The following is a 13,314-nucleotide window of genomic DNA, read 5'->3' as shown; positions in this document are numbered from 1 at the left end:
CTGCAAGTGGAAAATATGTAGCTGACTAAAGAGAAGGAAAAATTGAGTTAGGACTGGAAAATCAGGAGGCTATAGTCTAGAAAGGCTTCAATTTCTGTGAAGAGTTCTTTCCTAAATAGGGTCAGCTCCCTGAAGTAATGGGTACTTTGTTGGGCAGGTGAGGAAAAGTAAACTTAAGACACAAAAAGTATGCATGGGGCATCCCAGTGAGGACTCGGGGTGGGCACCAAAGGGAGAGCAAGAATGCCTGGGCAGAGACCAGCCTATATGGGCAGAGCTGGGTGCAGAGGTATGGCCCCCGGTCTCCAACTACTTGGGAGGCTGAGGCAGGAGGACTGCTTGAGCCCAGGAGTACATGGCTGGGCAACATAGGCTGTCCCATTAAAAAATTACATGGGGAAGAAGCAGAGATAGCTATCAAAACCCACTTAACATTTTTTGTTCAGAGTTGGCCCTGCTCCGTCCTCTGAAATTAGATGTGCAAAGAGCTGACTTATGGGAGATTAGGAGGACGGTCTGCTTTGGTCGCTTTGGGAAAAAAAGGTTGAGGAAGACTAGCCAGTCCTAGCAGAAGGCCTTGTGCTTGCTAGGCAAAGCGCTTTCCCACTTAAGCCAGCCTCCAGTAGGATAAGCCATTTTTACTAATTGGAACCAGTCTCCTCACAATTCCTACTCTGGAATGCTGAGATGTCCACTCCAGCATGAATTCTGAACCTTGTTTCAACTGAGAAACCGCTTTCACAGTTAGTCACTTACCTTAAAATCCCGTGCAATCTGGGATTTGTATCTTCAGTCTTAGTAAAATTGCTCTCCTAAGTATATCAATGACTCTTAAAACAAGTATGTTTAGCCTCTTAATCTGTGTTGGTCTATTACTCCTTAGAACTATTTTATGGGATAGTACATGTTTTTCTTTGTGCCAATATTTTTACTAAGGTTAATTTAAGAAAAAACAAAAAACAAGCATTAAAAAAAAATGAAGTCTCCTTTCACACCCTCTTTCTTGCTCTGTGAAGGAACTGCTGAGTCAATAATTTGGTGTAGAAAATTTCCAAACTTATAATTCCTTTACAAAGCAATTAAAAAAAAAAAAGAGATCACAAAAGTATTAGTTTGCACCTTTTTTCATTGCCTGTATCTTACAACTCTGTCTATGCTGACAGATGACTGTAGATTTGCATTTCCACCACTGTGTAAATATTTTGTATTATAAATGTACTATAATTTAGCCATTTTTTTACTGATGGATATTCATTTTTTTCCTAGTTAATTACAAAGTGTTGCAATGACTACATAGTATACATGCTTGAGCAAGTAATTTTGAATACTTTGCAAAAACACAGTTGTGGGTTCACGGGTAATATAACAACAGGGTCCTTTGCATTATGGGAAGCACTCCACCCTTTTCATTGTTTGGCAGTACTAGGGACTAAATTTGGCCTTGCACTTACTAGACTACCACTTGAGTTACATTCCCAGCCATTCTTTGCTTCAGTTATTTTTCAGAGAATGTCTTTGTTTTTTTGTTCAGGGCTGGGCTCTGACCATGATCCTCCTACCTGTAGCCTTTATGTAGCTAGGATTACAAAGTGCCCTACCATATCTGGCTTATTTGTTGAGATGGGGGCCTTGCTTTTTGCCAAGGCTGGTCTTAAACAGTGATCCTCTTGATTTTTGCCTCCCTGTAGCTTGGATTACAGGCATGAGCTAACATGTCTGGCCCTACAACCTTCTTGGTTTTTATCTTGTAACTTTTGTTAAGGATAGACTATTTTAGGACTTTCTTTTGATTATTTATTTATGAAGGTTATCTAACTCTTGAGCTAACCTTTTTGAGCCAATCTTTTGAAATTTATATTTTCCTAGAAATATAATATTATTAGTACAAGTCTTCACAAAATAATTCACTTCTGATTTTCAAAGACCTCTGTAGCTGTAATACGTTTCCAATATATATATTCTTTACTTTAATTCCACAGGTTTGCTAAAAGTGTCTACTTACTGTTCTGTTCAAATTCCAGGAGTATGATCAATTTTACTATTTCATTAATTTTTGCTACCAATTCCTTTTCAGTTTATTTTGGGGGAGCTTATCTCTTTCTTTGCTATCTATTTCTTTTTCTGATCTTTTCTGCATGTGTGTAACTTTAAGGATTTGTCACATGCTGCTTTATTCCCTCAATAAATTTATCTACTGTATATAGCATAGCAAAAATAAAACCTTTGTTATATATAAGTGGCTACACCTGTACTAATATGGAATCCATCATAGCAGGTTCAAATTCATCTGAACTGTTTATCTGTAAAAATAAAAAAAAAATACAGATTAAGTTTGAAAACATTTCCAAATCATTTAGTGTAGAAACTGGCCTCATAACTGAATAAAAGTCTATCAGATAAAAGGCCTCAGTTGCCCCACTTAAAAAAATGAGATTGGAGAAACTAATCCCACATTCCCTTCCAACATTGAAAAACTTCATTTTCAACCTACTAGTTCATCCACCTAACAGTGATCAACCATTCACTCAACCACACAATAGGTACTAAGTAAGCCCTTTCCTTGAAATTAATATTCTAGATGTTAGGAACACCAAAATGAAGAGCTCAGAGTTCTTGGTGGTAAGAATCAATTGCTAAATAGGTAATTACAATACAACGCGTTAAGTGATTGGATAAAGGCTTTGGGAATTCAGATGAGGAGGTGCAACAAAAGGGTCTGGGAGGAATCCTAACCAGGTATTTACTATTTGCTGCCTGTATACTTAGGCAATTAGTTCTTGTCCCTTCTTCCCTCTATCTGTAAAAAGGAAAAATACCTATTCTGAAGGGCTAAAGTTACAAATAAGAACATTAATATATGGCACTTAGTTCAGTGTCAGACTGATCATATGAACTCAGAAAATGGAAGTTATTAATATTACAAAAGGCTATGTTAAAGAAAGGCAATTTACCTCAAGAGAGAGCAGAGGTAGGGGCCAGGAATTTCCCAAATGTATTCACAAAACACAAGTATGAGAGGGCAGGGCAGTTTCTGGGCAGGAGGAAGTGCACATAGCAAAGAGATAGGAAAAATTTGTATCTAAGACTCTAGTTCCTTATTTCTGAAGGGACAAGTTATGTGTGGCAAGGCAGTAAGGATGGAAGAAACGGGCTGAAAGTGATGCAAGGTGGGTGATGCCCCCGGAAGGCAGAGAATTCTTACTCACATCTGTATAATTTCTCTGCATTCTCGGCCGCCCGCCCAAAACCTGACCCATATGTTTGCAACAAATAGTGAATGGAAGGATGTGTTAAGCAATGCGGTTGAAGAGAAAGATTTGGGCCAAATTGTTGAAGTTACCATGAAAGAAACCTTGGATTTGAAGCCAGGAGACCTGGAACAGTCTTTTTGATTAGTGACCTGCGTTTTTACACTGGCTTTACAACTTACCTGTTGTTTGGCCTTAGCAAATTACTGACATCTTGAGTCTCGACCTGTAAAATGTGGAAAACACCTAACAAGCGAGTATCAAAGAGCAAGGCACTAACTAGTAAGCACTCAATAATGACAGCGGCTGCTACTGCTAACTTCTTTTTCAGGTCTTTTTCTATATATGTGAAACGGTAGGATAAGAATAGATTTTCTTTCAACCCGCACTGAAAAACATATACCAAGTTTGCCAAGGACGAAAAGGCCCCGCCCGGTCCGCGCCACACAGGTCACCTACGCAGACTGCAAGTCCTGGGGCCTCCATTTGAGTCGCTGACTGATGGAGGACGAGATCGAAGGTAGAATGTTCCAGAGACGGTCCCAGACAGGCTCTTGTAACACCGAAAACTGCTCCACACCACGGTCCCACAGCTCTACAGGCAAAGCCTCGAAAAAGGTGAAAGGAAGGAAGCAGGAAGTGACGCAAACAGCGAAGAACAGGAAATGACCGCACACGCCGGAAGTTTGCCTGTTTCCAAGGCTACGGCTCCGCCACTGCTAGCTCCGGGTAGCCGGAGTCGGGACGCTGGAAAGCGACTCGGAGGAAAGGGTACCAGCCGACGGCGGCCGCCGCCGCAGCGGCTCGCGTGGAGTAGTGAACGAAGACGGCGGCCGCCGCACTAGCCACCACGTGTGGAAGACAAACGGCCGACACGGCCATCACGGCACCGAGTCCAGGGGACGAGTTAGGGAAGACCAGAAGTTTTGTCGCAGCGACGACAGGGAAAGAAAGCGGGTAGACGGTGACCGCCGCGGCAGAATCTCCACGGGAAGAGTAAGGGAAGACGTCGGCTTCTCCCGCAGGGACTCGAGAAGAATCGGTGAAGACCTAGGCCACCAACGTAGTGCTTCTCGGGACAGAGTCAGGAGCGAGGATGGCCACCGTCACGGCTGCTCTAGGGTGAGGGCGAGAGGAGACCGCGCCTTCCTCAGCAGCGACGTGAGTTTAACTGAAAGCCCCGGCCAGCAGAGCAGCGGCTCGGGGGGGACCGTCCGAGAAGACCGCGGCCTCAGCCTGCGTGGTACGTGGGACAGCGCCAGCGAAGTCCCGGGTTTTCAAAGCAGCGACTACGGGGACAGAGTCAATGATGAGCGCAGCCGCTGCCTCAGCGGCTCCTGGGAGGGAGGGAGTGACGATGGCAGTCACTGCCTCAGTAGTTCTTGGGACGGAGTAAGTGAAGACCACGGCTACACGGACAGCGAATCCTCCGGCGTGAGCGAAGGCGCCAGCGAAGACACCAGCCGCCGCCTGAGTGGCTTCTGGGAGAGAGAAAGTGAAGACGAGAGTTCTCGCTGTAGGGACCCTTGGGAGAGAGCCAGGAGGCAGGACGGTGTCCCCGGTACTAGCGACGACGAAGACGGTCGCTACCGCTGCACCGACTCATGGGTGACGGCCAGTGAAGACCGCCGCAGCAGCAGGGGCTTGGACTCAACCCCGCCCCAGAGCCCCAGGCCGAGGGTCTGCACCATGCCCGGCGTGGCTGATTCCAGCCCCACCACTTCCTTTAGGGACTCTGCCAGCTCCTGTGAGTGACACTCTTTTTGTTGGCCCCCGCCTCTGTTACACTCTTGACTTCAGTGGGCGCAGGTCTGCCCCCTGCTGGCATGTTCATCCTCAGTTGTCACGCCTCCGTTCCCTTCATTTTACTGGACTCCCAGCGCTGTTTGCCTGTCCCCATCCTTCCGGACTTCTTTTCTCCTGTCCTCTCTTTAAAAGTTGCTGTTTTCCCTCGATAGCCATCCATCACTGTTTCTCCTTTTTCTTGTTATGTGTTAGGACTATCCTATTGATGACCTCCAAATCTATGTTATTCACTCAAACATCCAGTAGATAGTTCTTGAGTGCCTACTATGTTCTGTGTCTTGTGGAAATATTAGCAAAGAAGACAGGTGCATTCCCTACCTTATAGTGGGGAAGATAAATAGTGGCTAGTGTGATGAGTTGTAATGAATGACAGTAGAGTGCTACGGTTCCCATGTGGGGTTAGGATGGGGTCAGTAAAAGGTTTGTTTGTTTGTTTTTTTAGTAAAGTTTATTAGGAAAGGAATACACTTCCAATAGACTCAAAATGGGTCATCTCTACAGTGAGAATAAGAATGATCTTTTTTTTTTTCTTTTTGAGACAGGGTTTCACTATATAGTTCACACTGGCCTCCAAATCTTTATCCTCCTGCCTCAGCTTTGAGAGTACTGGGGTTGCAGGCATGCATCAACACACCAGATTAACAGGCTTTATAAGATTGAAATACACCTAACTTTAAGATATGAAATCCAAATCTCATCTCTGAGCTTCAGGTTTAGGTATACATCCCCCTTCTGGAAATAGTGCTCAGGAACTTAAAGATTAATCTTTCTAAAATGTAGTTGTGTATCTGTGTGTCCTTTCTGTCCTCAGTGCTTGTTACCTTAGTGGCACTACAGCACTCAGGTGACTAGCCATATACCTTGGAGTTATCCCATGACTTTTCCCTTCTTTCATGCTATACATCCAAATTCAGTTCATCTGATTTTCATTACTATTTGTTGAATCTGATTCCTTTTTCAATCTCATTGATCTAGACTATAGTAACTGTCTTCTTACATAGGCATCCTGACTCTCTAGTCATGTTGGTTACTCAGTAAATTTCCCTCAGTGTAGCTATATAAACTTAGTATTACAAATATGATCATTGTAATTCTTCTGTTTAAAATCCCTTAATGATTGTCTCTTTTCTGTTCAAGTCAAAGTTTTTTAATGGTAGTGCATTTTATTTTTTATTGACATATTTTTATTGTACTAGGGTGCATTGTGACATATATAAAAGTTCTTAAAATATATCATAGTTGAATTCACCCCTCCATCATTTTCCTTTTTCCCTCTCTCCTCCCATTCCTGGAATAGTTTTGACATATCTCCTTTTTTCCATTTACATACATGTTTATACAATATTTCCACCATATTCACCCTCTTACACCCTTTCCTTATATTCTCCCCGCTCCCACTGGTGCCAGCTCCCACACAGGACTTGTTTTACCTTCCTGTTCTCTGTTTTTGAAAAAAAAAGCATTTTTGTTTGTTTAAGGTAGCTATACAGGGTATTTCATTATGATATTTCCATGTATATATGTATTATAATCCAAATTGGTTCATCCCCTCTATTTTTCTCCTTTCTACCTTAGTTCCCTTTTTATGGCGAGTTCAACAGGTTTGAAAATTCCATATTCATTCTTGTGTAGAAAGTACATCAACCACATTCACCTTCTTGACTGCCTTCTCTTACCTTTCCTCTCCTGTTAGTGACCTCTCCTTAGTGTAGCCTGTTTTGTTTTATAATATTGCTTTTATTTGTATTGTGTCTATACTCCCATATATGAGGAAAACATGCAGCCTTTGTTCACATCAAAGTTTTTAAAAACAATTTCCACCATAGTCTGTCTTTTATCTAGTTCCAGCCTCTTCTTCCATTATGCTTCAGCAATAGGATTTTTTTTTTCATAGTACTTCCTAATATTCATACTGCTCTTCCCTTTTTTGGCAAACTCCTGCTAATGCTTGAAGATTCATCTTAGATGTTTCCCTTTCCTAATGCCATAGCTGAGTGAGAAGTTATCTGTGCCTTCATAAGTTCTTATGAATATATTTGTCAGTGATCTTATCATATTATTTATAATTTGTGTTTGCTTTCTCTCTCCTAATCTGTGAGTTCTTCAGGGTAGAGATCATCATGTTTTATCTTTTTATTGTTTTGGTGAACACCAAATTAATGATGAATGAATGAATCTGGATGAAATGTAGTAAGAACAAGAGGCCATAAAATTAGATGGAGCCAAGTTGTGTAGGTAAATGAACCATCATACTGTTTGGATTTTGTTCTATAGACTAGCATTGGCTAACCAGTAGCAGTTTGGAGTAGGGACTTGAAGTGCTTGAGATAGTGTCTGAGTAAAAAATGGATTATTAGAGTGGGTGGAACACTATTTGTACAAGTTTAAAGGAGAAGAATGAAAGTTTCACCCAGGGGATTAACTTCACTAAATGTTTATTAGTGTTTGCTCCCTTTCTTATGTGCATATATCTTAATATCTTTGATTTTTTTCTTTGTCAGTTTCTGATGTCAGTTTTTTTTTCATTATATTTATCCAAATAGTTGGTGGAAAGGAAATGTATTAAATTTATATCTGTTTTCTATCATGTTACCATAGTTGCCTGGTTCATGATAGATAGAAGGGATTTTTGAGTATATACATACCAGATTACTAAGGATTTTTATAAGGTACGATATGCTTTTATTGTAATATTTGATTATAACCTTCAAGAAATTAGCATTCTGCTGGGCATGGTGGTGCCTGTAGCCCCAGCTACTTGGGAGACTAAGGTTGGAGGATCAGTTGAACCTATGAGTTCAAGTTCAGCCTGGGTAACATGCAAGACACTGTCTCAAAAAAAAAAAAAAGGGAGAAAGAAAGAAAAGGAATTTAATCTGATTGTGGAGAGAGAACATATTTATATGTATATAGATAAATAGTACTACAAGTTTGCATAAATAATTCGCCAGAAGTATTGGATAATTATTTTCTTTCTCTTTTTTTGGTGGGACTGGTATTTGAACTCAGAACTTCATACTTGCAAAGCAGGTGCTCTACTGCTTGACCCCCTTTGGAGATGGAGTCTTGAAACCTATGTGTTGCGCTGGCTTTGAACCACAATCCTCCTGATTTCAGCCTGTCATGTAGCTAGGACTACAGGCATGAGCCACCGGTGCCTGGCTGGTGATTTTGAAAATGACTTGAGGTCAGAAATCATGTCTCTCTTGGTTTTGTTTAGAGAATGCTTCCTTCTTCCTCCTTTAGTAACTGTTCATGCTTAGATAACTCTTATTGTCTCTTGGTCACAATGTATATTAAAATATTTTGAAGTACAGTAAGACAGACAGTGCACTCTCAATGCTTAGAACCATTAGAGTATGTGAAAAATTGTGACTTGCCATTCCTTTCTTACTATAAGACATGTAATTTAGAAAAATATCAGTTAAGTATCTCTGTGTATGTGAAATAAGGTTCTGGCAATGCTTTTTCTCATTGGCCTTTGTTATAAAAAACACACTGAGCACATTTCAAAATGGTCACATGTCCTAACCACCCCTTATCCCCCCAAAAGACACGAGGTGTTTTTTCTTGACTTTTCACAGTGATACTCTGGTGGGTTTCTGAATGCAAAATCAATGAAAGTATAGGGACTCCCTAAGACTACAGCCATTAGGAATACTCAGCTTGGGAAAGTTAACAGAATCACTACTCAGGTGCTTCTACCAGCTTATGGCTTCATTGGTTCTGCTCTGTATTTCCCTGTCTCTCCAGATTTGGGATGGGAGTTTGCTCTAAGATCTCAGTTCTCTGATGGGTCCAAGGAAAGTTGTTGATTTTCTGTCTATTCAGTTTCTTTCTCATAAGGATGGGAATGTCAACCTTCATGCTCTTTTACATGTCAGAGATAAAATTAGAAGTCTGATTAAGATATCCACCACAAACATTTTTGCAGTAAATTATTTGGAGAGCTGAAGTGCTTTGTCAAATCATTGCTCTAGTCTTTTTTTCTTCGTAGTTCTAAAATATATTAAGCAATTTGACTTTTCAATAGGTGCCAGGAAGAAGGTGCATTTTGGTAGCATACATGATGCAGTACGGGCTGGAGATGTTATGCAGCTTTCAGAAATAGTGGAGCACGGAGCTAGCATTAATGAAGTGGATGTTCTTCACAAATTTAGCCCTTTACATTGGGCAGCACATTCTGGAAGTTTGGAGGTAAGCGATATGTATTTTTAAACTAAGGTAAGTTTAGTAAACTTAAGCCCTTTTCAGTCTTTCCTGAGTATGGGCTCACTTTAGCCAGTACAATTCTTAACTTTTTTTTTAATTTTAATTTTTTGGGGCAGAACTAAGGCATTGAACTCAGGGCTTCACGCTTGCTAAGTCGCACACTACCACTTGAGTCACTCTGCCAGTCCCTATTTCTTATATTTCTAAATGAATTTTCTGGATGGCTTACTTCAACCAAGTATCATGATTTCAGGCTAGCTATGATGTTGGCTCTCCCAGGTTGTTGGCCACTGAGATTAGATTGTTCTTGGAGCATAGAATTTTTCATGTTCAGCTCCAAATAAAGTTGTTCTTTCTGATAGGATAATGGAGCAATACAACCAAGTAGCAACTCTGCGTTAGGAAGCTGAGGGAAGGGAAAGAGTAGGGATAGTTGTAGCCTAAGGTTAAACATCACAGACCTCCCTGTTCTTAGTGAGATTCAATAGGTTTCTTGAAAAAATGCTTAGTATTTTTGTCACATGACCTTGGTCAATTTCTAGAGTCTTAAAATGGTTGTTTTTGACAATTTTGTCTGCTTTTATCATTACTTCTTGTGGAGGATTTGCCAGGTTCCTTACTCAGCCATTTCTGAAGTTATGCTGAATGTTCAATTGATTTTTTTCTTTTTTTTTGGTCAGTACTGGGATTTGAATTTAGGGCTTCACAACTGCTAGGCAGGTACTCTTCTACTTGAGCCACATCCCCAACCCTTTTTTACTTTTAATTATTTTTCAGAAAGGGTCTCACATTTTTGCCCAGGTCCAGCTTTGAACAGTGATCCTCCTACCTATGTCTCCTATCTTGGATTTGTAGGTACATGCCACCATGCTCTGCATGTTGGTTGAGTTGGGACCATTTTAAATTTTTGTGTTGGCTGGCTACAATACCATGATCCTCCTCATCTTTACCTCCTGAGTAGCTAGGGTTACGGGCAAGTGCCACTATATCTGACCCTTCAACTGAATTTTTTTGGGGTGGTACTGGGGTTGAACTCACCTTGTGCTTAGTAGGCAAGTGCTCTACCACTTTAGTCACACCTCCAGCAAACTGTTTTTTTTTTAGACAGAATCTTGAAATGTTGCCCATGCTGACCTCAAATTCCTAAGCTCAAGCTGTCCTTCTGCCTCAGCCTTCCGAGTAGATGTGTACTTCCACAAATTGATTTTTGGCAAGAAGCAAGAACAACTTAATGGATAGTATTTTTATTGAATTGCGCTAGCACAATTGGATGCTTATATGTAAGAAAATGAATCTTGACCCATACCTGGCACTATATCCAAACACTTACTCAAAACAGATGATGGATAAGTGTAAAAATTAAACTTGTAAAACTTACGGAAGAAAATATAAGAGAAAATACTTGCAAATCATATACTTGACTAAAAACTGTAGCCAGTTTAAAGAACTCTTAGAACTCAACAGTAAGAACAAAAATTTTGTATTATGTAAATGGGAAAAAGTCTAAAATAGATACTTACTTAAAGATGACAATTGAGCATATGAAAAGATATTCAACATCATTAGCTATTAGAGAAATGCAAATTAAAATACAATGAGATGTCACTACGTATCCATAAGAATGGCAAAAACAGTGCTCACTTCAGCAGCACATACACTAAAATTGGAATGATACAGAGAAGATTAGCATGGCCCCTGCGCAAGGATGACAAGCAAATTCATGAAGCGTTCCATTAAAAAAAAAAAAAACCCCAAAAGGACAATACCAAATATTGCTGGGCTGGAATTGTGGCTCAAGTGGTAGAGTGCCTGCCTAGCAAGTATGAGGCTCTGAGTTCAAACTCCAGTACCACACACATACAAAATCAAATATTGCTAAGAGTATGGAGAATCTGGAACTTTCATATACTGCTGGTGAGAATGGAAAACATACAGCCAATTTGGAAAACAGCTGGGCCATTTTTTTAAAAAGCTAAACATATACTTATTTGTATATCTCAGCAATCTCATTTCTACCTATTTATTCAACAGAAATGTCAAATCAGTGTATGAATGTTTATAGTGGCTTTATTCTTCAGTACCTGAGTGAAGTTAACCTATAATAGTCTCTCTGTAAATATTTGTTGAATAAGTGAATTGTGATTTTATTAGTGAGATTGAGCTTTTTCATATTTTATTGGTTATTAATCTCTTGGCAGGCAAATGATACCAAGTCTTTGTGCTTGTGCTTTTGTTTTTTCTTGCACCTGGTTTCTGCACTTATGTTTCTCAGTGGGAATTTCATGCTAATATACTAAAACTAAAAGTTACAAGAATGCTAACAACACGTGACTTATCCTTTCTTAACATGGTTATTTTCTTAGTGTCTTCATTGGCTGCTCTGGCATGGAGCTGATATCACACAAGGAACTACAAGAGGTTGGACACCAGCTCACATAGCTGCGATTAGGGGTCATGATGCTTGCATGCAGGTAATGGTAACTTTGGTTACTTTGCTTTTTAGTTTTGTTAGGCTGTTGCTATTCTAATTATTTGATCCAGTAATGTAGCAGGGAGGAGGATCAGAAGAAAACAAGTGAGGCCTGAGTCCTGATATAAGTAGCAGGGGGGGAGGGATGCCATAGCAGAGAGCTAAAACCTGAAGAATTCAAAGGTGAAGAAGGTCACACAGCACTAGGGGTAGAAGGGCACTTAGCACTAGGGTGAAGTAGCCTATAGAATTACATGTAACCATATATGGGTTAAACCTTGTTTTGTAATTTTATTGCCTCTGTAACTTGTTTGCAAGGGTGTATAAGGTGAGACCCCTTTGTTCTCGCTGCTCAGCCTTTGGACATGAGTCCACTGGGTCTCTGCTGGCACAATAGAACATTGCTTCCTGCTAATTGCCTCAGAGCCTCCTATCTCAGCTAGCAAACTCCTGCAACAGTAGATGTAGTTATATGCTTTAAACAAGAAATTATTTGATTGCAGTGACTCAGATATTTTGATACTAACTCAAACACTCAAATGATATGAGACCAGACATCCTTTAATCTCTGAAGTAGTTGACTCTTTGGGTTCTTTCAAGAGATTTCACAATCATGTCCAAAGTATCTGCTTTATAGCTATAGTCCAAATGTTTGTGTTTTCCCAAAATAAAAATATTCAAGTCTTAACCCTCAAATTGTTAGGTATTAATTTGAGAAGGTAGACCATGAAAAAAAAGAAATTGTAATAGTGACTTCAGAGGACATCAGGATCAAATGAAACTTTATCTGATGCTTTCCTTCCTCCAACCATTAGGTCAAGTCACTCCCTGTGCCTTGCTTATCCTCCGCAAAGTGATTTCTTCCTTCTCAGAGCTTTTGTGGTACTCTTTGGTATTATACCAAGTTCCTTATTAAGGACTGCCTTGTATAGTTGATTATCTTTGTCTCTGCATATGTCCTAATTCTCTAAATTGATAAATTTCATATTTTTCATGACTTTAAAAACAAAGCAAGCACTTAGTATATCATTTATGATAATTATTGACTAGATATATCAGACAAAATTATGGAGATTATTCTTCCTAAAACCCATGATATTTGGAATTATGTCTGAGTAATCCTTTGCTCTGGGATACTGGTAAACAAAGTTTGGTTAAAATCAAGAAAGGAGCTGGACACCAGTGGCTACATCTGTAATCCTAGATACTTGTAAGGCTGAGATTGGGAGGATTGTGGTTTGAGGCCAGCCTGGACAAATAGTTGTTGAGACCTCAACTCCAAAATAACCAGAGCAAAATAGATGAGAGGTATGGCTCAAGTGGTAGAGCAGCTGTTTTGCAAACACAAAGCCCTGAGTTCAAACCCTAGTACCCCACCTCTGCAAAAAAACCAATCAGGTATTGTAAATGTCTCTTTGGCAATGTTAAGACCTTAAGCATTTTTCTTAGGATTGGCTAAGAATGTTTGCCTATAGCACATATATGTGAGTGTAATAATTTTGCTATAGGTTAATTAATTGCTTGCTTTTAATCTATATTTGCATTTGCAATTTAACATCTGTACTAATGTAAACTCCA

General features: G+C 40.0%; 1 protein-coding gene and 1 non-coding gene across 2 annotated transcripts in view; both read left to right on the top strand.

Moving 5' to 3' along the window:
- The first annotated feature begins 3,749 nt into the window (after positions 1-3,749).
- The window catches only part of Ankrd42 (ankyrin repeat domain 42), a 68,137-nt gene continuing 58,572 nt past the window's right edge, over positions 3,750-13,314 (top strand). The window contains exons 1-4 of the mRNA XM_074071574.1: positions 3,750-3,866; positions 3,972-4,995; positions 9,088-9,251; positions 11,630-11,737. Of these exons, the coding sequence (XP_073927675.1) occupies positions 3,750-3,866; positions 3,972-4,995; positions 9,088-9,251; positions 11,630-11,737 (1,413 nt within the window). The remainder of the gene's footprint in view (positions 3,867-3,971; positions 4,996-9,087; positions 9,252-11,629; positions 11,738-13,314) is intronic.
- On the top strand, positions 10,900-11,006 carry LOC141416067 (U6 spliceosomal RNA). Its single transcript, XR_012440988.1, has one exon. It is a non-coding gene; the product is annotated as a U6 spliceosomal RNA (small nuclear RNA).

The sequence above is a fragment of the Castor canadensis genome, chromosome 1 (genome assembly GCF_047511655.1).
Source record: "Castor canadensis chromosome 1, mCasCan1.hap1v2, whole genome shotgun sequence".
In the NCBI taxonomy this organism is placed as follows: domain Eukaryota; kingdom Metazoa; phylum Chordata; class Mammalia; order Rodentia; family Castoridae; genus Castor; species Castor canadensis.
This window is presented reverse-complemented; position numbering and strand designations above follow the sequence as displayed.